Raw genomic sequence first — 22087 nt, forward strand, 5'->3', positions numbered from 1 at the left:
ATTTCAGCATGCCTTGCCATAGTTTTATCATGCCCTAATAGCAATCCTGCGGCAGGGCATGTTGGGATGTGTAGTTCCACAACAGTTGGAGGGACGCAAGTTTAATACCCCAGGCCTACGTTATGTGACCAGTTGTTACCACAAGATGGCGGCCTGACTGTGCCTAGGACAGGTGCCAATTTGCATCAGAACCCGCTACATGTGTCAGTAATTGCGATGATTTGGCAGGCCTGCTTATGCCGCTTGACTGCAAAGAGGTTAAAACAGACCCTCTAATACCCCTTTTACACCAGGGCAAAAACCTGGGTTATTGCTGGGTCTACCCAGGTTGCAGCTCAGTGTAAAAGGGTCCCTGAAATATAACCCGGGTCAAGTGACCCGGCGATCCAACCCAGGTAGCTACCAAGGTCGGACTCAGGATGGACCTGGGTAATGGTGTGGTGTAAACGGCGCAACCCGGGTTATCCGACCTGGGTCATGCCTAAAATGAGCTGATTGGTGGTTGTGGAGCAGTCACCTCCCACTTTTTATGACCTCACAGGTTTAGCAGGGCAGACCAGGGTTCAGTGTGAACAGGGCTGACCTGAGAATAACCCAGATCGATGGTGCTGTGCAAACAGTGTCTGACCTGGGTTGGAACCATGTCTGAAAACCTAGGTCGGACCCGGGGTTTTTGTGGAAAAGAGGTACAATAGAGTTACTACTGGACCAAGCATGTAAATCCACACAGACGTGAATCGTACCTTCCGCATGGCTGCAACTCCATCCCTACATAGTATAAACCGCAGGAAGTACATACTAGATCAGTGTTGGCTAACCTTGACACTCCAGCTGTTATGGAACTACATAACCCAGCATGCACTGCTACAGTTTTGCTATTAGGGCATGCTAAAACTGTGGCAGGGCATGCTGGGATATATAGTTCCACAACAGCTGGAGTGGAAAGGTTAGCCAACACTGTACTAGATTGACATGGCCGACCTGGCAAACGTACCCGCAGTACGCATGCTATTGTTACAGTGTAGCAAGCATCGTCACTGATGCAGCAAATGCCAAACACTGGTGCCCTGTCTGAGATAGCTGACCTCTATGTCGATCCTTTAAAAAAAATATTCCTATTCATTAGCTTACTGGAGATGTTTAATTACACACTGCAGGACTTTAAGTGCTTTTAATAATGGTTTATAAAAACACTTAAAATGTTAAAGACTTTGGGACACACTTAATATGCTAATTCCCATCAACCCTCACCCCAAAAAAAAAAAACACAGGCTGACACTTGATTTAAGTAACCTGCCTATTAAAGAAGAGAGTAACGTAGACTACAGATATTGGGCCTGATTCAGAGCCGCTCGTAAGCGGCCGCTCGTTCGTTCCGAGCGATATTTGCCCAACTGCGCATGCGTACGGATCGTAATACGCATGCGCGAACCAGTCAGTGCGGCCGAAAATCGTTTGTTCGCTAAATAGCGAATGCCTGCTATTTTGAGTGACAGGAGGAGGCGTATGTGGGTGGTAACGGGGGAAGGTGCTTGAAAACGGGGAGTGGAGATCCGAACGCAGACGTGCTTAAAGGTCAAAACGGGCGTTTTATGGGTGTGCATAATTAATACAGCAGCGTCATTGACCACGTCACTGGGTTATTTTATAGTCAGAACTGCTCGCAAGATTGTGGTAGGAAAAACCAACCACAAGAATAGCGAGCAGTTCATACGCTGGTCGATGTACTCAATTAATCTAATAAATAGCGGACATGACGTAGGATGCGAGCGGCCAGGGGGCGTAGTTATCCAAAAAACGACCGCAAGTTTTGTTCGCTCGTTCAGACATAGAGGCGTGAACGACCGCAAATAGCGTCCGGCTCTGAATGAGGTCCATTGTGCAGTGGGCACATCGCGTCCAGCGAAATCTCATCTTTTCCCTCGCACCTCACAGGTGTGCATGAAAACTTGCAATGTTGTACGTACCGTAACTGGCCTGTATGTGTGCAGCCGAGCAACATCGCCAGTAACTGAATTATCCTATTAATAGACAAATGTAAATCGGGTCCACTATGGCAACATTTTAACATGTGCACCAACACTGTCGGGACAGGACCCGGTGTGTATTCTTCAGCCACATCGATCAGCTGCGAATGAACAGGTTTTTACCATCTACTAGGACAGCTGCTATGGGAGCAGCTATCCTGGGCATGAAAACAATGGTAAATAGCCTCTAGAACTACATTGCTTATTGCCACAAACAGCGCCAATATGAGATGTCAAGTTATCTGGCCAAATCTGCGGAAGTTAATAAATAAGCCCCTAAACTTTTGCCGGGTTTCTCAGGATGAAGCAGTGGCAGGATTAATGTATCTGGTATGGAGATGGCATAAAACAGGATTCTCAGCCGCTTCCTAAGAGGGGAAGGAGCTTCTCCGAGAGGCCTCCTCTGTTTACAAAGCTGCAGCCCTGTTTCCTTTGCTGAGAGCCGTTCTGGAGTGCATCACTTGCAGAGCTGCTCAGGAGAGGCATAAATCAGCCTTACTTCCACCCGCAGGGGAGACAGAGCTAATAGGATAAATCAGGGACGCAGAGCTTTTTGTCACTCCCTGTTTCCTTACTGCACTAGTGACATTCATAACGCTGACCTGTCAGTGCTTCCCAGCAAGGTATCCCTATGATCCTCCATCCACGAATGTTAATGTGTGAACGGAGGGTGGCTTTGGTCATTACACACATGACAAGCACAGTGTGAAGGAGTGGGCTTAGAAAAGCTACTCAGCTGAGCTGGGATTTGGCAGGCTCACAGACTTTTTAAGAATGATTCACTTGGAAGATGGAATTGTATGTCTGGGTTGGAAAAACTCTGTCCCTTCAGGTCTGTCTTTCATTACTGCTCTCGTTCCTGACCAAAGCATCATCTGAAATGTGGTTCAGAACCAGCTGCAGGTCCAAGTGTGACTTATCTCTGATGCACTTCTGTACGTCTCCCCCTGGCAAGTGTTGATTACAAGTGTTCGGTGATATCTTTGTAAAGTGTGGTCTATGTTACTTCTACCACTAAAAGATTTCATATGCACCTTAATAATTTAATGATGAGTTTCGAAAGCTCTAAAAATAAGTATTTATGGAGGATTATTTAAGCACCTAAAAGAAAATTTCCGACACACCAAGCGCAGATGGTCGAGACACCAAACTCACAAACTTATTTATTATGAGTCGTTTAATAGTTCACATTCAGAAATTCAAGTTTTGGAGAAGCACAGAGAACTGTGAACATGCCACATGCTGTATACAACTTTAAATATCCTGAGGTCTAGGAAAACAAAAACACTAACAGGATAAACATGCAGTATTTGCCTAGTATGTAATCCTTGTGCTTGTGGTTTGCACTAGGAGGTAAATTTACTAAAGTGAGAGTTTTTAGAACTGAGTTTTAAAAGTGATGTTGCCCCTAGCAACCAATCAGATTCTACTTCACATTTAACTAGCATCTTCTAGAAGATAATAGCTAGAATCTGATTGGTTGCTATGGGCAACATCACTTTTAAGACTCACTTCTAAAAACTCTCACTTTAGTAAATTTACCCATAGGAAGGGATGGTCTATAGTGTTTCGGAACATATGCTGAGAATGTGTGGCTTCTCCTCCATTCTGTATATACATTTCATGTATATTATGGTAATTTGACTGTTAATTACTTATTCGGCAATCTTTTCATTTGAGTTCATAATAATCTAGGTTTCAAGGGGCTCATTAATGTGCCTCAGACTTGTCAGGATAACTGAAATTTTCTTTCTCTATAGGCCTTTTTAGCCCAAATGTGTTTTCTACGGATTATTGGGGTCTCTGTACTAAGCCTTGGAGAGAGATAGGGGGGAAATAAATTAGCCGCTGTAATTTACCAGCGGCTAATTGACCCCCTCCCCCCCGAGGCTATCCAATTAGCCCCGAAGAATGGCCGCCGGCAACACGGGGATTTTTTGGGGGACCTCAGCAGGCTCTGAAAAAAATCCCTGACAATTAGCCTGTTTTCGGGAAGCTGGCAGCAAAAACACATAGGCCCGTGAACTAATCACAGATTCTGTGTGTTTTAGCCCAAAAACAGATACATTTTTGAGTGCAATTGAATTGCCAAATCTAGATAAATGCGGAAAAAAGTCACGTTTTTCGGCCCCGAAAAATGATGGGGGCTAATTGACCTCCCCCCTTAAAGTATATGAAGATCAAGTACCAACCAGTCAGCACCTGTCACTTTACAGGCTGTGCTTGAAAAATGACAGTTAGGTGCTGATTGGTTGGTACTTTATCGTTCTCCAAGGCATAGTACACAAACCACCAAATTACTATAACTGTGTGACTGCAATTAAAAGGAGGAGATTGAGCTCCATCAAAGCTCCAGGACTTTCCCTATCATCCAATCAATCTGCGCACATCCACGGCTGCGATTGTATTACACAATGTATTAATAAGCATGTCATTATACTATCTCCCAAGGGAAACCTCTGGTGCTCTGAAGTAGCTGGTAATGATATCACACGGTTTGTGAGGAGAACCCGAGTAATACACATTATTAACAAGACTTTGACGTCATTTCACAGGAACACATTCTCAAATGCAGGTGATGCTCTAATACCCATCGCAAATCTGTACCTGCGACAGCGTAACAATCAGAATGACAAAGATCATCCTCTTAAGCTTATAAAAAAATGATGTCCTAGAACCCGTTATGAGAGGAACACTATTCTCACATACCAACCCGGATAATGAAGTGTGAGAGCGCTGTATATATAAAGACTGGGCGCACGGTGGAATCAAATAACTAACTAATCTATTGCCTGCAAATCCCTGTAAAAACAAGCTAGCCCTTCATCCACATGGGATAGATCTGTCCCTTGTTTTGTGGGAATCATTTTAGCAAATGACCCTAAAAGCGACAAAATGTTCCTTCATAACCCGAAATGCGTAAAAACGCCAGTGACACTGATCTCTAATTCTATAAGCTTTTAAGATGTCACACTACATGAGGATTTAATTAGCAACAATGGGAAACTGTAGGGACCAAGTTAAATGGCATAATATCTCGGTGATCAAACGCTAGACTCCCATTTAACCCCTTGGACGCCGGACCTTTGGGAACAGAAGTGTCAAAAGGTGGTTGTGTAGCGGTTTGCCAATATAGCTAGAAGGTACACTAATACATAGCCAAAATCATAATAGTTACCAAAATAAAAAGGACAGCTAAGGTAGATCCACTAATGCATTTCCCTGCAAAACAGAACCAAGCAGGAAGGGGTTAACGGCAGCTCCAGCTCGCTCTGTGTTTAGCGTGCGCAAGCTATATGGAACACAGAGAGTATGCAAATAAAATGTATGAAAATAATAATGGTAATCAGGAAAATAACAGCTCCGCTGGAGCCATTAGCAGCTGTAATCTCCAGGGGTTTAGAGAAACCAAAGGCTGTGGAGAGGAAGAGGGAGGTGGTGGAAAGGTTGGGGGGAGGAACGATGGAAGGAGAGAGGGGTTTGACACAGCCATACACCTCCACATAGTCTGCTGTGACTTTCTATTTCTGGATCCAAGCAAAACAACCTTGTGGCACTTTGCTGGCACTTGCCCAGCCAATTTCAGATCTGGGATAGATCATTTTGGGCCCGCAGAATGTCCCCCAGCCAGTGACACGCTGAGAAGCCACTTGCGTTAGCTCTGTCCTTCCCCAAGTGCGCGCCGGCTACCCCAAGATTATCACCGCAGTATTTATTATACATGATTTAAACTGAGCAGAACCTGAGACAAAAGTAGAAAGCTGCCCTCTGCATTGTCCGCAGAGGATTACAATACACCTCTGCCCCACAAGGCCTGTCAAGTTTGTCATCACACTGATCTCAAATGCCCTCATTCCCTATTGCATTACTGAACGCTTCCATTATTTACTGTGCCCGGACATGGCGAGTTTTGCATGAGATCATGAACTAGCTGTAGACTAATAGTTGCTGAATGATACCTCGGTGTACAGAATAAATAAACAATAATAATATTATCTATATTATATAGTGGAATTGTACTGTACAAGTTTGCGATTTATCAAGAGTGATTTAGAAACTATTTTGGAGCAAATCTGTCCCTAGTGTTCAGGATGGGGAAGTGCAAGGTCACTGCTAGTAGCACATACTGTATATCACAACACTAATGATCAGAGATAACTATGGGAGCAATGATAGGCTTAGCCTATCTTATTGGGTTTCACTGCTTGCTTGTCCTGTGGCCAAAGATTCACCTTGCACACAGGTGCAGAATGGGCTTGGGGGGCATTGTAATTGATACCCATTTTACACCAGAACTAAAACCCGGGTTATTGCAGGGTTAACCCGGGTAGCTTCTTGGTGTAAAAGGGGACAGGGTTGGATTCACGGGTGGAGTGACCCGGCAATCCAACCCACGTAACTCGTAGGGTTTAACACGGGAATAACCCGCGAAACCCTGCAGTATAAACGGCGCGATCTGGGTCACGGTGACCTGGATGGTGCCCAGTAGCGGCTCTAGGCCCGGGCAAGTCGGGGCGTCGCAGGGAGCGCCATGGTATCCGGCGGGCGCTGGAAACGCCCACTCTCCCTTCCGGCGCTATAGCGAATATGTCGCTTCAGGGGGAGGGAGCGGAGGAGGGAAGGGGTGGCAACACAGGACGGCGCTGGGCGCAGCAAAGCATAGCGCCGGCCCTGATCGTGCCGCGTGCCTGACGATTGGCCGGCTTCAGTGGCCCTTGGAGATGACGTCATCTCCAAGCGTCCACTTCAACGCCGGAAAAGCCGGGTCTCTGCAGACGGTGTGAACGGCGCCAACTCAGGAATATCCTGGGTCGGCGCCGGGGGAAATTCCGGGTCTGATCCGGATTGGAACCCTGTTCCAACCTCCGGGTCAGACCCGGAACTTCGGTATAAAAGCAGTATTATATAGCACCAGCAAAAGTGCACTACTAACCTGCTGCTGTAAAAACTGTATACCTGTATAAGCAATGCTGCTTTTTATAATTAATTAGTCACAAAAATCACAGATCCACACACAAGTCTATTCAGTTTGCAGAAGGTTCATTTTAAAACCTCTAAGCTGCTCAGTTCCAAAAAGAAAAGTCTTTCATTATACTGTACATACAGATAAACTGATGACGCCTTACTTCAGTGCAGTGATATTGTATATAACATTTCACGGTATTGCATGAAAGTAAATATTATTTATCTGTATTAAATAAACATACAAATATTGCCGTGTTAAGCACAAATCTGCACATCCTGTAACACAGCACTTGCAGCTGATGATGCCACATAGAGAATACCTTAATATAGCCGTCCTGACAACAGGTAGCAGTGGTTTATGAGGCTGCTCCATAGAAACAAGATTTCCTTGAGTAACGTGTAACGTGATCTGTTTTGTCGAGTTTCCTCATTCTATTAATTTGATTGAGCCTTTTGCTTTTAAGGACATGCAACCTACAGTAGATCGGTCGGTCCAACGCCACTGAATCATCAGTTGTTTGTTAGGTTACTATACACTAATATGGAATATTTCTCACTAATGTGTTATATTAAATCTCAGGCGTGCGGTGATTACACATCTCTGTGAAAGTCCCCGTCTTATATAAATTGCTGAATTCTTTGCATAGCGTAGTCAGCGTTGTGCCGACTCTGCGATGACTGTATGGAGTGACAGGCACATTGCGATCACAGATAGCGCGAGGGAAGAAGACACCGTGAGATAGTGTCATATGCTCTGTTATTAGTAGTCTATCATATATACTCAGCTTCCTTGTGGGCAAACATTGGGAAGGCAGGATTTGTACATCGGTGATGTGCGGATATACAGACAGTCACTCCAGCTGCAGTGGAACTACACATGCCAGCATGCCTATTATATAGGATGGGTCTACTCTGGATTAGAGTCATATTTAGGGCAATACAATTAGAAGCGATGTAAAAATCACTTGTTCCGAGCGATGTGCAGTGCGCACAAAACCCGTACTTGCGGTTGCCTCAATTTGCGCATTTTAATACGCACCCCCATTGAGCTGTTAAATAATATGCACTATATTTGGGTAAAACAGGGACAATGCAGGGTACCAGGTAGGCGTTCCAGCGCTGTCACAACGGCACATCGCCACCATTGCCCCTATCTGAATAAACTCCATTGTGTGAAGTGCACATAATACTGTTCTTAGCGTGCAAATAAACAGTGTTTGCTGCTCTGTACTATAGAGCTAACACTCTATGCAGCTGCACGCCCGATTAGTCTATTAACACTATGGGGTGAATACAACCATAGGCGATTTGCCTACGATGTGATGCTATGTGGGAAATGCCCATGATGCAACAACATTAGAACAGCCGTAACGCCACATCAAATCACCCCCAATTTGCCTCAAAAATCACATATCTTCATTTGCAGTCCCATAGGGGCGGGTATTAAACTATGCGATCACAGGGCTACAGCAAATGCGGAATAGACCTGCACTAAATCAGTGCCATCGCCGGAAATGAATTGACCCATATGTGCCAATCTGACTGTGGCGGGTACAGTATTAACAGCTCATGATGCGTTATTGAACACTAATGTAATATATAGCTATCTATGGTAATATACAGAAATATAAGGTCATATACAGGAATATAAACATGTGGTGCTATCACAGGGGCACTTTGCAGAGAACCTTTGCATCCCATTGTTGTACTATGCATGCCCAGTCATATGCTAGTGCTGTACCATGCATGCCCAGTTATGTGCCATTGCTATACCAGACAATATGCTCAGTGCTGTGCCAGTGATAGCCCGGTGCTGTGCCAAGTCATGTGACAGTGATGTGCAAGCGCTATGCCAGTAATATACCCAGTGCTGTGACAGAGCTGTGTCAGTAATATACCCAGTGCTGTGGCAGTGATATGCAAGTAATATACCTAGTGCTGTGACAGAGCTGTGCCAGTAAAATGCCCAGTGAGGTGACAGTGCTGTGACAGTGATATGCCCAGTGCTGGGACAGTGATGTGCCAGTAATATGCCCAGTGCTGTGACAGTAATGTGCCAGTAATATGCCCAGTGCTGTGACAGTGATATGCCCAGTGCTGTGACAGTGATATGCCCAGTGCTGTGACAGTGATATGCCCAGTGCTGTGCCAGTAATACGTCCAGTGCTGTGACAGTGATGTGCCAGTAATATGCCCAGTGCTGTGACAGTGATGTGCCAGTAATATCCCCAGTGATGTGACAGTGATGTGCCAGTAATATGCCCATTGTTGTGACAGTGATATGCCCAATGCTGTGACAGTAATATGCCAGTAATAATTGCAGTGCTGTGACAGTGATGTGCCAGTAATATGCCCAGTGCTGTGACAGTAATACGTCCACTGCTGTGACAGTGATGTGCCAGTAATATGCCCAGTGCTGTGACAGTAATGTGCCAGTAATATGCCCAGTGCTGTGCCAGTAATATGCCCAGTGTTGTGACAGTGATGTGCCCAGTGCTGTGACAGTAATATGCCCAGTGCTGTGACAGTGATGTGCCAGTAATATGCCCAGTGTTGTGACAGTGATGTGCCCAGTGATGTGCCAGTAATATGCCCAGTGCTGTGACAGTGATGTGCCAGTAATATGTACAGTGCTGTGACAGTGATGTGCCAGTAATATGCCCAGTGCTGTGACAGTAATGTGCCAGTAATATGCCCAGTGTTGTGACAGTGATGTGCCCAGTGCTGTGAAAGTGATGTGCCAGTAATATGCCCAGTGCTGTGACAGTGATATGCCCAGTGAGGTGACAGTAATACGCCCAGTGCTGTGCCACTGATGTGCCGCCAGTGCTCAGCTGGTACTGACCTTGATGATGCTGCTCCTCCGAGGCGCAGACTTGGCTGCCTCCACCAGGCTGACCTCGGTCACCCCGCTCCTACGTTCCCTGCCCCGGCCATGCTCCGGGCACAGCTCGCAGCCCCTGTCCGGCCCCTCTGCCATGGCACTCACTGGCCCGCACCTTCCATCCCCGGGAGTGTGAGGCGGCAGGGGACGGTGACCGGGAGGTGGCTCCGGTGCAGCAGCTCAGGCGGGGAGCGGGCTCCGGGGCGGCTGCATCATGTCACACACTGAGCGAGAGAGGGAGACGGAGACTCCGCTGTGTGGGAGCCGGGCACAGGGGCCGCCCCGCCCCCGTCACACCGCCGCCCGCCGCTATTTGCCGCTCGCACGCAGGGCGGGATCGGGCTGGCGCTAGCGATCTGCTGATTGGGCGACCGACTGTGATGGGCGGATCCCATCCTGTGACAGCTCCATGTGCAATGGGGGGGAGGGAGAGGAGATGAGGGGGCTCCTGGGGGCATGGGAGGGGGTGATGCCCAGCGGGCGATGCCCTCACCCTCCCGGCTAAGCTATGAGCACTTACACAGAGTATAACACAGGCAGGCAGGGATAAGCAGGAATACATGTAATAAAATACCATAACAAAAGTGAATACAATAGAAATAAACTTGTTTGTGGCAAAAAAATAAAAGTCACAGCTCTTCTATGTAGTTATGAATTAAATATCTATTATTTATTACCAGTTATTTATAGAGCGCACATATATTCTGCAGCGCTTTACAGAGAGTACTCAGTCATTCACATCAGTCCCGGCCCCCATGGAGCTGACAATCTATATTCCTTACCACATGGACACACACATATACACCAGGGTTAATATATATAGTCAGAGGCCAATTAACCTTCCAGCATGTTTTTGTTGTGAGGGGAGGAACCGGATGACCCAGAAGAAAACCACGGAAACACAGAAAACATACAAACACCACACCTATTGTGCTTTGGTCAGGAATGGAGCATAATGGAACTCATGCACTGAAGCAGTAATGCTAACCCACTACCATACCACCTAACTGTCCCACTTTTGGTAGGACAGTCCTGCTTTTCAGGGACTGTCCCACTGTTTCACCTGCAGGTCTCACTGTCAGGGCCACCTCCAGGAGGAGCCATGCCCCATGCAGGAATGGGACACTTGCGCCTGAAAAAGGGGCATGGCCTACTTGCTATAGGCCACACCCCTCAATGACGTTACTTGTTCACATCAGGATGTTGGCAAGCCCACCACTCCGTCAGCAGCTGGACTGCCCCCAGCCGTCTCCCTGCACTGAATGGTCGCCGTGCGCATGCGTGCGGCATCCATGCAGCTTCTCTGGCACCGCCGCGCTCTGCTAAGTAAAACAGAGCTGCAGCGGTGGGGGTCCCAAACCTCCCGACCCGCTGTCCCACCCGCGGGCCAAAGCGTCTAGTGGGTGGAACAGCGGGACAGTGTCCAGAAAAATTTGACTGTGTCGCTGAATTCGGGATGGTTGGGAGGGGTGCACCCTCTATGGGGTGGTGCCCTTGTTTGACCGCACTGGTCAAATGCCCCAAGAGCCAGTCCTGCACACTGTCCCACGGTGGGGGGCTTAGGGAAAATTACTCTCTCAGGGAGTTCAGGGCTCGCCCCCAGAGTGATAAAAATAGGGGCGGGCAACAAGACCATGCCCCATCATCGCAATGCCATTCCCCCTTTACCGACGTGCGTTCCTTCCATAGGATACGTTCACTATCCCGACAAAGGGGATGCTGGTGCTTAAAATACCGGCGACAGAATGCCAACTGACACCTGTCAGAATCCCGGCATCCCGAAGGTAAGTAGCGGGATTAGGGGGAGTGTTAGGCACTAAGGGGGATGGTTATGTTTAGGATGTGGAGTGGGAGAGGTAAGGTTTAGGCACTAGGGGGGAGGTTAGGTGTAGGCATCAGGGAGGGAGAGGGGAGGGTTAGAATACCAACCGATAGGTTTCAAGGGTCTAGTTATTAAGCAGTGTTAGGAGACAAAGTGAAAAGTGATGAGAAAGTGATAAGGTGCCAGCCAATCAGCTCCCAACTGTCATCTCACAGGCTGTGTTTGAAAAATGACAGTTGGGAGCTGATTGGCTGGCACCTTATCACTTTTCACTCTGTCTCCTAACACTGCTTAGTAACTAGACCCCTCAGTACCCTAACCCTGTCGGGGAGCCAGCATCAGGATTTTGAACTGCGGTATGCCGAGTGCCGGCATCCCGTACCCATCCCACCTTCCGCGCGTGGGAGGTCCCTACTCTTCAATAAACGACGTTGGGAGGTGTGTGCTGTTTCATGCTCCCAACATTTAAGGGACAGTTGAATTAGGAACAATGCCAAGTTGCATCATTGCGATGCAGAACCTAGGTTCCTGCTCAGGAACATAAAGGCTGGCGTTCAGCATTGTGTTGTAATTGCTTTTTGCCCATGACCCTTAGGCCCCCATTTACTAACGAGTGTTATCACCAAAACAAGTGATACATTTCACTGTGTATGATAAATGGTGCTCCAGCCAATCAGCTCCCAGCTGTCATTTTTCTAAAAGTTGATAGCTGGGAGCTGATTGGCTGGAGCACCATTTATCATACACAGTGAAATTTATCACTCGTTTTGGTGATAAAACTCGTTAGTAAATGAGACCCTTAATATCCTTCTTGAATGACTGAACACATAGTTCATCTATCCACTAATGTCTAGTTGTAGGGGCATAACTACAGTGGGTGCAGGGAGTACTGTTGCTATGGGTTCTGGACTGCCTCCGAGGCCTGTCTCCACTGCACGAAGCTCACCTACCCTGGGGACAGCGCATTTCTCCCTCTCCTGTCGCTGATGCCCATAAGGGTGGGCGTGGGTGAGGTAAACACTCAGACTACCTCCTCTGTTAGCTCCTTTACACCACACTTTGTTGCGGTGGGACACGCTTACTTTAATGTAAGAGCAGTACAGCACACATAATGGCAGATAATCAGCACAGGTGAGTGAATGGGGCTGGGTGGAGGAAGGAATAGTTGAGGAAAGTTAATGTTTAGAACAGTGTTTCCCAACCTCGGTCCTCAAGGCACACTAACAGTACAGGCTTTAGTGATATCCATGCATTAGCACACATGGTTAAATTAAAATAACTGAGGTACTAATTAAGACACGTGCTCAAGTATGGCTATCCTTAATGCCTGGACTGTTAGTGTGCCTTGAGGACCGTGGTTGGCAACCCCTGGTTTAGAAAAAGGCCTCTGACAAAGCTGTGTGACACAGAGAAACGCGTTAGTTGGTTTTATTTTATGTACTGAGCAGAACCTCCACTATTGCTGTGACCTACAATATCTGACCTCACAGAAGTCCTCACTACCTACATGCATTATTTGCTGAGAGACACACCAGACCCCTGAAGGGACTGCAGCATCTCCACTATTTCAGATCTTATATGTGGACATCGTTTTGGACTTTATATGTAGAGACGGTAGTTTACACTTCATTTCCCCCAAAAAAACTTTTCATTACCAGTTACTCTATTTATACACAGCTCACATTTGTACTATCTTATAAGAAAACTACGGTATATACATGTTTTATCTTTTTGGAATAACATGTTCAATATGTGCATTCATCTTTTAACATCCAACTATTTCTTAATTATTTTACTAAATAAATTGGTTCAATGCATTTCACATGGCTTATTTACAGTTGTAATATCTATTGAACTCCTTTGCACTATTTTTTGTTGTTGTACTGTAAATATATATATATATATATATATGTATACGTTTAATATATATACAGTATCTTTAGAATAAGGGGTCAGATACATTAATTAGATTAGCATGATTATGGGATGAAGGGGTTAATGCTTTTAATAGGGTTAATTAATAATATAATTAAGAGGCCAATACAAAAACAGTCTTTCTTCTCCCCCCAGCACTGTATGTATGAGATAGCAATGCACTGTAGCTTTTGGTGGTCACTGGTATGTTTTATGTGTGGTATGGTGGTCACTGGTAAGTTTTGTGTGTGGTATGGTGGTCACTGGGAAGCTCTGTGTACTGTATGGTGGTCACTGGGATACCCTGTACACTGTATGGCAGTTACTGGTATGCTCTGTGTACATTATGGCAGTCACTGGGATGCTTTGTGTACTGTATGGTGGTCACTGTTGTGTCATGTGTACTATATGGCGAGAAATGGTATGCATTGTGTATTGCATGACAATTACTGGGGTGTTCTCTGTATTTGCAGGGAATGTGGCGATAAGCAGGGGCACTGTAACATAACGTGAACTGGGGCATTGTCTAGTGGCATAATAGGAACAGGCGTTACTATGGCATAAAACGAACTAGGGCTGTACTATGGGACATTAAATAACCCATGTGAGGAGAGGTGTTTGTCTAGAAGCATTGGTGCTGGGGCCACAAAGTTCCAGTTATGCCCTTGGCTGGGTGGCATAATATGGAAGTGAAGTAAGTGCTTTATGCCATTGCTTATCAAGCATCTCTGGGCATCTTCTGAAATGAACTGAGGGCCTGATTCAGAGCCGGATGCTTTGACAGAGTGCTCGCTCTGAATCAGGGCCGGCCCTCTGGTTTTTTTGAGCGGCCTCCTGGCCGCTCGCATAGCTGTGGGTGACCACCCACAGCTATAGCGAGCGGCCAGGAAGATGGTTGCGATGGTCAAGACCATCTCGACCATCGGGCTTGCGACGAGACCCTTGTGGTAGGGTCTTGTTGCCGCAAGCCCAAGAGTGCTTTCAGCTCTAACACAGCCGAAAGCACTCCCACTGACATCACTTGTGATGTCAGTGGGGCCGGCCCCAGACGGTAGGCGTTACCATGGGAACACCTCCGTCTGGGCAGCCACGCCTACGGCCCGCCCACCAAAGTGGGCGTGCTGTCACTCAACATCGACAGCACGCCCCCTTTGGTACAAGACCCGGAGCAACAGTTTGCCCGTCGCTATGGGTCTCGCACATGCGCAAGCGGATCTGAATCAGGCCCTGATTTCCATTATCATTACAAATGTGTTTATTTTGAAAACAGCAATAATTTTCTCAGATGACATGGACTTCATCTTGTGGACTTAGGGCCTGATTCAGAGATGGACATTATGTTGTGTGGCATACTACAGTATGTAAGAGGCATTTCTTTGTGTGGCATACTGTATAAGGGGCATTACAGTGTGCAGCCTACTGTGTAATGGGCATTGCGGTGTGCAACCCTCTGTGTATGGGGCATTATGGTGTGCAACCTACAGTTTTAGGGTCATTACAGTGTGTGGCCTACTGTGTAAGGGGCATTACCGTGTGCACCATAATGTGTAAGGGGCATTACTGTGTGCACCATAATGTGCAAAGGGCATTACGGTGTGCAGCATACTGTGTAAGGAGCATTAACAGTGTGCAGCATACTGTATAAGGGGCATTATGGTGTATGGCATAGTGTCTTAGGGGCATTACGGTGTACAGTATACTGTGTAAGGGGCATTATGGTGTGCACCATACTGTGCAAAGGGCATTACCGTGTGCAGCATACTGTGTAAGGAGCATTAACAGTGTGCAGCATACTGTATAAAGGACATTATGGTGTATAGCATAGTGTGTAAGGGGCATTATGGTGTACAGTATACTGTGTAAGGGGCATTATGGTGTGCAGCATACTGTGTAAGGGGCATTATGGTGTGCAGCATACTGTGTAAGGGGCATTATGGTGTGCAGCATATTGTGTAAAGGGCATTATGGGCTGCGGCATACTGTGTAAAGGGCATTATGGTGTGCAGCATACTGTGTAAAGGGCATTACTATGTGTAGCATAATGTGTAAGGAGCAATACGGTGTGCAGCATACTGTGAAAGGGGCATTATGGTGTGCAGCATACTGTGTAAGAAGCATTACTATGTGCAGCATACTGTGTAAAGGGCATTACAGTGTGCAACATACTGTGTAAGGGGCATTACGGTCTGCGGCATACTGTGTAAGGGCATTACGTGTGCGGCATACTGTGTAAGGGGATTTCTGATGTACGGCATACTGTGTAGGGGGCATTACAGTGTACATCATACTGTGTAAGGGGTATTATGGTGTACAGCATACTGTGTAGGGGCATTACAGCGTATGGCATACTGTGTAGGGGCATTACAGCGTATGGCATACTGTGTAAGGGCCATTACGGTGTACGGCATACTGTGTAAGGGGCATTACCGTGTGAACCATAATTTGTAAGTGGCATTACTGTGTGCACCATAATGTGCAAAGGGCATTACGGTGTGCAGCATACTTTGTAAGGAGCATTAACAATGTGCAGCATACTGTATAAGGGGCATTACGCTGTACGACATAGTGTGTAAGGAGCATTACGGTGTACAGTATACTGTGTAAGGGCATTATGGTGTGCAGCATACTGTGTAAGGGGCATTACGGTGTGCAGATATGTGCAACAGGCATTACAGTATGCAGCATACTGTGTAAGGGGCATTACAGTCTGCAGCATATTGTGTACAGGGCATTACAGTGTGCGGTATACTGTGTAAGGGGATTTCCGATGTACAGCGTACTGTGTAGGGGGCATTACAGTGTACATTATACTGTGTAAGGGGTATTATGGTGTACAGCATACTGTGTAGGAGTATTACAGCGTACGGCATACTGTGTAAGGGCCATTACAGTGTACGGCATACTGTGTAAGGGGCATTACTGTGTGAACCATAATGTGTAAGGGGCATTTCTGTGTGCACCATAATGTGCAAAGGGCATTATGGTGTGCAGCATACTGTGTAAGGAGCATTAACAGTATGCAGCATACTGTATAAGGGGCATTATGGTGTATGGCATAGTGTGTAAGGGGCATTATGCTGTCCAGTATACTGTGTAAGGGACATTATGGTGTGCAGCATACTGTGTAAGGGGCATTATGGTGTGCAGCATACTGTGTAAATGGCATTACGGTGTGCAGCATACTGTGTAAAGGGCATTATGGTGTGCAGCATACTGTGTAAGGGGCATTACTATGTGTAGCATAATGTGTAAGGGGCATTACAGTGTACAGTATACTGTGTAAGGGGCATTACGGTGTGCAGCATATTGTGTAAGGGGCATTATGGCGTGCAGCATACTGTGTAAGAAGCATTACTATGTGTAGCATAATGAGTAAAGGGCATTATGGTGTACAGTATACTGTATAAGGGGCATTATGGTGTGCAGCATACTGTGTAAGGAGCATTATGGTGTGCAGCATACTGTGTAAAGGGCATTACAGTGTGCAGCATATTGTGTAAAGAGCATTATGGGCTGCGGCATACTGTGTAAAGGGCATTATGGTGTGTAGCATACTGTGTAAAGGGCATTACTATGTGTAGCATAATGTGTAAGGAGCAATACGGTGTGCAGCATACTGTAAAGGGGCATTATGGTGTGCAGCATACTGTGTAAGAAGCATTACTATGTGTAGCATACTGTGTAAAGTGCATTACAGTGTGCAGCATACTTGTAAGGGGCATTACGGTCGGCGGCATACTGTGTAAAGGGCATTATGGTGTGCGGCATACTGTGTAAGGGGATTTCCGATGTACAGCATACTGTGTAGGGGGCATTACAGTGTACATCATACTGTGTAAGGGGTATTATGGTGTACAGCATGCTGTGTAGGGGCATTACAGCGTATGGCATACTGTGTAAGGGCCATTACGGTGTACGGTATACTGTGTAGGGGCATTACCGTGTGAACCATAATTTGTAAGGGGCATTACTGTGTGCACCATAATGTGCAAATGGCATTACGGTGTGCAGCATACTGTGTAAGGAGCATTAACAGTGTGCAGCATACTGTATAAGGGGCATTACGCTGTACGACATAGTGTGTAAGGAGCATTACGGTCTGCGGCATACTGTATAAAGGGCATTACAGTGTGCGGTATACTGTGTAAGGGGATTTCCGATGTACAGCGTACTCTGTAGGGGGCATTACAGCGTACATCATACTGTGTAAGGGGTATTATGGTGTACAGCATACTGTGTAGGGGCATTACATCGTACGGCATGCTGTGTAAGGGCCATTACCGTGTACGGCATACTGTGTAAGGGGCATTACTGTGTGAACCATAATGTGTAAGGGGCATTACTGTGTGCACCATAATGTGCAAAGGGCATTATGGTGTGCAGCATACTGTGTAAGGTACATTAACCGTATGCAGCATACTGTATAAGGGACATTACGGTGTATGGTATAGTGTGTAAGGGGCATTATGGTGTACAGTATACTGTGTAAGGGACATTATGGTGTGCAGCATACTGTGTAAGGGGCATTATGGTGTACATCATACTGTGTAAAGGGCATTACAGTGTGCAGCATACTGTGTAAGGGGCATTACGGTCTGCGGCATACTGTGTAAAGGGCATTATCGTGTGCAGCATACTGTGTAAAGGGCATTACTATGTGTAGCATAATGTGTAAGGGGCATTATGGTGTACAGTATACTGTGTAAGGGGCATTACTGTGTGAACCATAATGTGTAAGGGGCATTAACAGTGTGCAGCATACTGTATAAGGGGCATTACGCTGTACGACATATTGTGTAAGGAGCATTACGATGTACAGTATACTGTGTAAGGGCATTATGATGTGCAGCATATTGTGTAAGGGGCATTATGGTGTGCAGCATACTGTGTAAGGGGCATTACAGTGTGCAGCATAATGTGTAACAGGCATTACAGTATGCAGCATACTGTATAAGGGGCATTACGGTCTGCGGCATACTGTGTAAAGGGCATTACAGTGTGCGGCATACTGTGTAAGGGGATTTCCGATGTACAGCATACTGTGTAGGGGGCATTACAGTGTACATTATACTGTGTAAGGGGTATTATGGTGTACAGCATACTGTGTAGGGGCATTACAGCGTATGGCATACTGTGTAAGGGCCATTATGGTGTATGGCATACTGTGTAAGGGGCATTACCGTGTGCATCATAATTGTAAGGGGCATTACTGTGTGCACCATAATGTGCAATGGGCATTACGGTGTGCAGCATACTGTGTAAGGAGCATTAACAGTGTGCAGCATACTGTATAAGGGGCTTTATGGTGTACGGCATAGTGTGTAAGGGGCATTAAGGTGTACAGTATACTGTGTAAGGGGCATTATGGTGTGCAGCATACTGTGTAAGGGGCATTATGGTGTGCAGCATACTGTGTAATGGGCATTACTATGTGTAGCATAATGTGAAAAGGGCATTACAGTGTGCAGCGTAATGTGTAAGGGGCATTACAATCTGCAGCATACTGTGTAAAGGGCATTACGATGTGCGGCGTACTGTGTAAGGGGATTTATGGTGTACGGCATACTGTGTAGAAGTCATTACAGTGTACATCATACTGTGTAAGGGGTATTACCATGTACAGCATACTGTGTAGGGGGCATTACAGTGTACGACATACTGTGTAAGGGCCATTACGGTGTACGGCATACTGTATAAGGGGCATTATGGTGTACCACATACTGTGTAAAGCATGATGTGTGCAGCATTATGTATAAGAGGCATTACTGTGTATGGCATAATGGGGTGGTGACAAATTACTGTCTTGACTGGGTGAAAAAAATTTTGGACGTGGTTACAGTATATCCCCCAAACAACACTGGAGGAGGTAAATGTTGGTGGTACATTGGCTTTTCAGTGACAATGTTGCAATTTTCTATGCTAAATTTGTATATATTTGTGTCAAGGTAACTTAATGTTATTGTATTCAGCAATTTCTTATACAATATAAGGAGTCCCAGCTTGTCCAACAGTTTAGGCATGATGGCTTACTACCATTCAGGGGTGTTTGGGAAAAGAGACTTTAGCTGGCCAGCTATAACAGGATTTCCCCAGCACATTTGCACTTTCCGGGTGCAGCTACCCAGTGCTGCCCCGTTACACCTACTAGGACTGTCAGCCTGAGAAGACTTTTGCCACTGCTATACACAAGTCCCTAGATGTAGGGCAGAGAGATGAGTTACATCTATCATATAGATGTTTTCAAGTTGGGGATATTAATATCACGTGGCAACTGTCTTGCTATGGAACAATTATGACATTTATCAAACACTGAAACGTTAATTTCAGGACCTTTTATTGTCTATTTCACAGATTCAGCACCTTTTAAATAACATCTCAGATTTTTTATGTGTACAGGCTTATTATATATTATATTTCTTTGCAGTTTATATACCAATATGATGAGAATTGCAGTTTAATCTGTCTTTTGATATATATTTGTTGTTACTAAATGTTTTTTTTGTCCTTGAGAGAAGCCATTTGTGTTATTTGATAACAGGTATATGCACTGATGCATTCGTAGAAATCATGAAAAACATTTATTCAATTATACATATCCCATAAGATCAAGTAAAAACCCAACTTTGTATAAGAAATTGCTGAATACAATAACATTAAGTTACATTGACACAAATATATACAAATTTAGCATAGAAAATTGCAACATTGTCACTGAAAAAAGGAAAAGGAAAAATAAAATAAAAAATACATTTGTTGAAACCTCCTGATCGTTCCCCTCTTAGCACTATGCCGCGAGGCTGACGTGTGATTTCAACCCCAAGTGCAGAGCTCAGCAGGGGCACTAAATGGTCCCATCTGACAGACGCTCCGAGAGGTGGAGGGGGTAAAGAGTGAGGGGGGTGTCTATGGTTACTAGGGGGGCTCACTTAAAGCTACAGATCTATTGGAGGACCTATCGTGAGGGGTAATGGTACAATGCAGTTCTATGTACACTGTGGTGTAGGGGTTAATGTTACAAAGGTAATGGGAATATAATGCTACAGAGTCATCGACACAGTGGGGGTGCCGATGTTATATTTGGGTCAAATGCTACAAGGCTGATAGAAAAATGCTACAGGGGTGGGAGGAGAATGCTAAGCACAACATTTTACTAAAATGTTGATTTTGTTTTTTATAATAGATATTATTAACCTAATTACTTCATAAATTATTATTTCTAATACATTTATTTCCCAAAAATTATTCATCAGTTCAAAAGTTAACTACATTCTCCCCCACATCTTATTTCACCACATTATTGCTCACCTAGATCCAGGGTAGGACTAGGGGGCTCTCCTTTTTTATTATAACATTTATGTAAGTAATATATTGTATAATTGTACATTATGTGTACTTCTAACCAATCAGATTGGCTTTTCTCACACTCTAACCAGTCAGAGTGAAGCCACTCTGTTTGATTAGAAGTACAAGGTTACAGACTATCATTCAGTCTAGCATTACCTATGAGTTTTAGTGGGTTTCTTTAGCCCACAAAAGCATGGAAGAAATATGAGGAGCCCCAGCTTGTCCAACAGTTTAAGCATGATGGCTTACTACCATTCAGGGGTGTTTGGGAAAGGAGACTTTAGCTGGCCAGCTATAACTGGATTTCCCCAGCACATTTGCACTTTCCGGGTGCAGCTACCCGGTGCTGCCCCGTTACACCTACTAGGAGAATTTTGCTACTGCTATACACAAGTCCCTAGACGTAGGGAAGAGAGATGAGTTACATCTATCATATAGATGTTTTCAAGTTGGAGATATTAATATCAAGTGGCAACTGTCTTGCTATGGAACGATTATGACATAGTAACCATAGACGCCCCCCTCACTCTTTACCCCCTCCACCTCTCACTTGTGCTGATGACAGCGGAGCGTCTGTCAGATGGGACCATTTAGAGCCCCTGCTGAGCTCTGCACTTGTGGTTGAAATCACACGTCAGCCTCGCGGCATCGTGTTGAGAGGGGAACTATCAGGAGGTTTCAACAAATTTAGATAATATATATTGTTTCCACACTCCTTTACTATAAATTGCCTTTGTGAGACTGACCCTTCCCAGCCGTGTTCCCTGAAAATGTACATACCATTATGATATCTTACTTTGCGCAGCCTTTACTTACACATCACCAATTTTTTAAACATTTGCAGTACGAAAATATGCAAAGACCCCCCCACAAACATGCGTACATTTACCCTCTATCAGGCCCAATAAATGTACATATTATTGCTGTAGGTCATGATACTGATCAACAGTTTGATGTTTACATGTTATCTATAGGTAGTTATTATAGCTAAAATATATATTTTCAGATGAACCCATCATATATGATGAGAGGCTGCACTCAGAATGGAGAAGAGCCATAACGAGGAATCGACAGCAAGATGCTAGAGGCAGGAGCCATTCTCTACAGCATTCTGGGCAATCTGAAGGTATT

General features: G+C 45.5%; 1 protein-coding gene across 1 annotated transcript in view; it reads right to left on the reverse strand.

Moving 5' to 3' along the window:
- Positions 1–10160, reverse strand: part of PLCL1 (phospholipase C like 1 (inactive)) — a 341707-nt gene extending 331547 nt beyond the window's left edge. The window contains exon 1 of the mRNA XM_088461094.1: positions 9838–10160. Coding sequence (XP_088317220.1) covers positions 9838–9972 — 135 coding nt within the window. The 5' untranslated portion in view covers positions 9973–10160. The remainder of the gene's footprint in view (positions 1–9837) is intronic.
- Between the last annotated feature and the right edge of the window lie 11927 nt (positions 10161–22087).

The sequence above is a fragment of the Taudactylus pleione genome, unplaced genomic scaffold (genome assembly GCF_031769625.1).
Source record: "Taudactylus pleione unplaced genomic scaffold, aTauple2 ptg001017l, whole genome shotgun sequence".
Taxonomy (NCBI): Eukaryota; Metazoa; Chordata; class Amphibia; order Anura; family Myobatrachidae; genus Taudactylus; species Taudactylus pleione.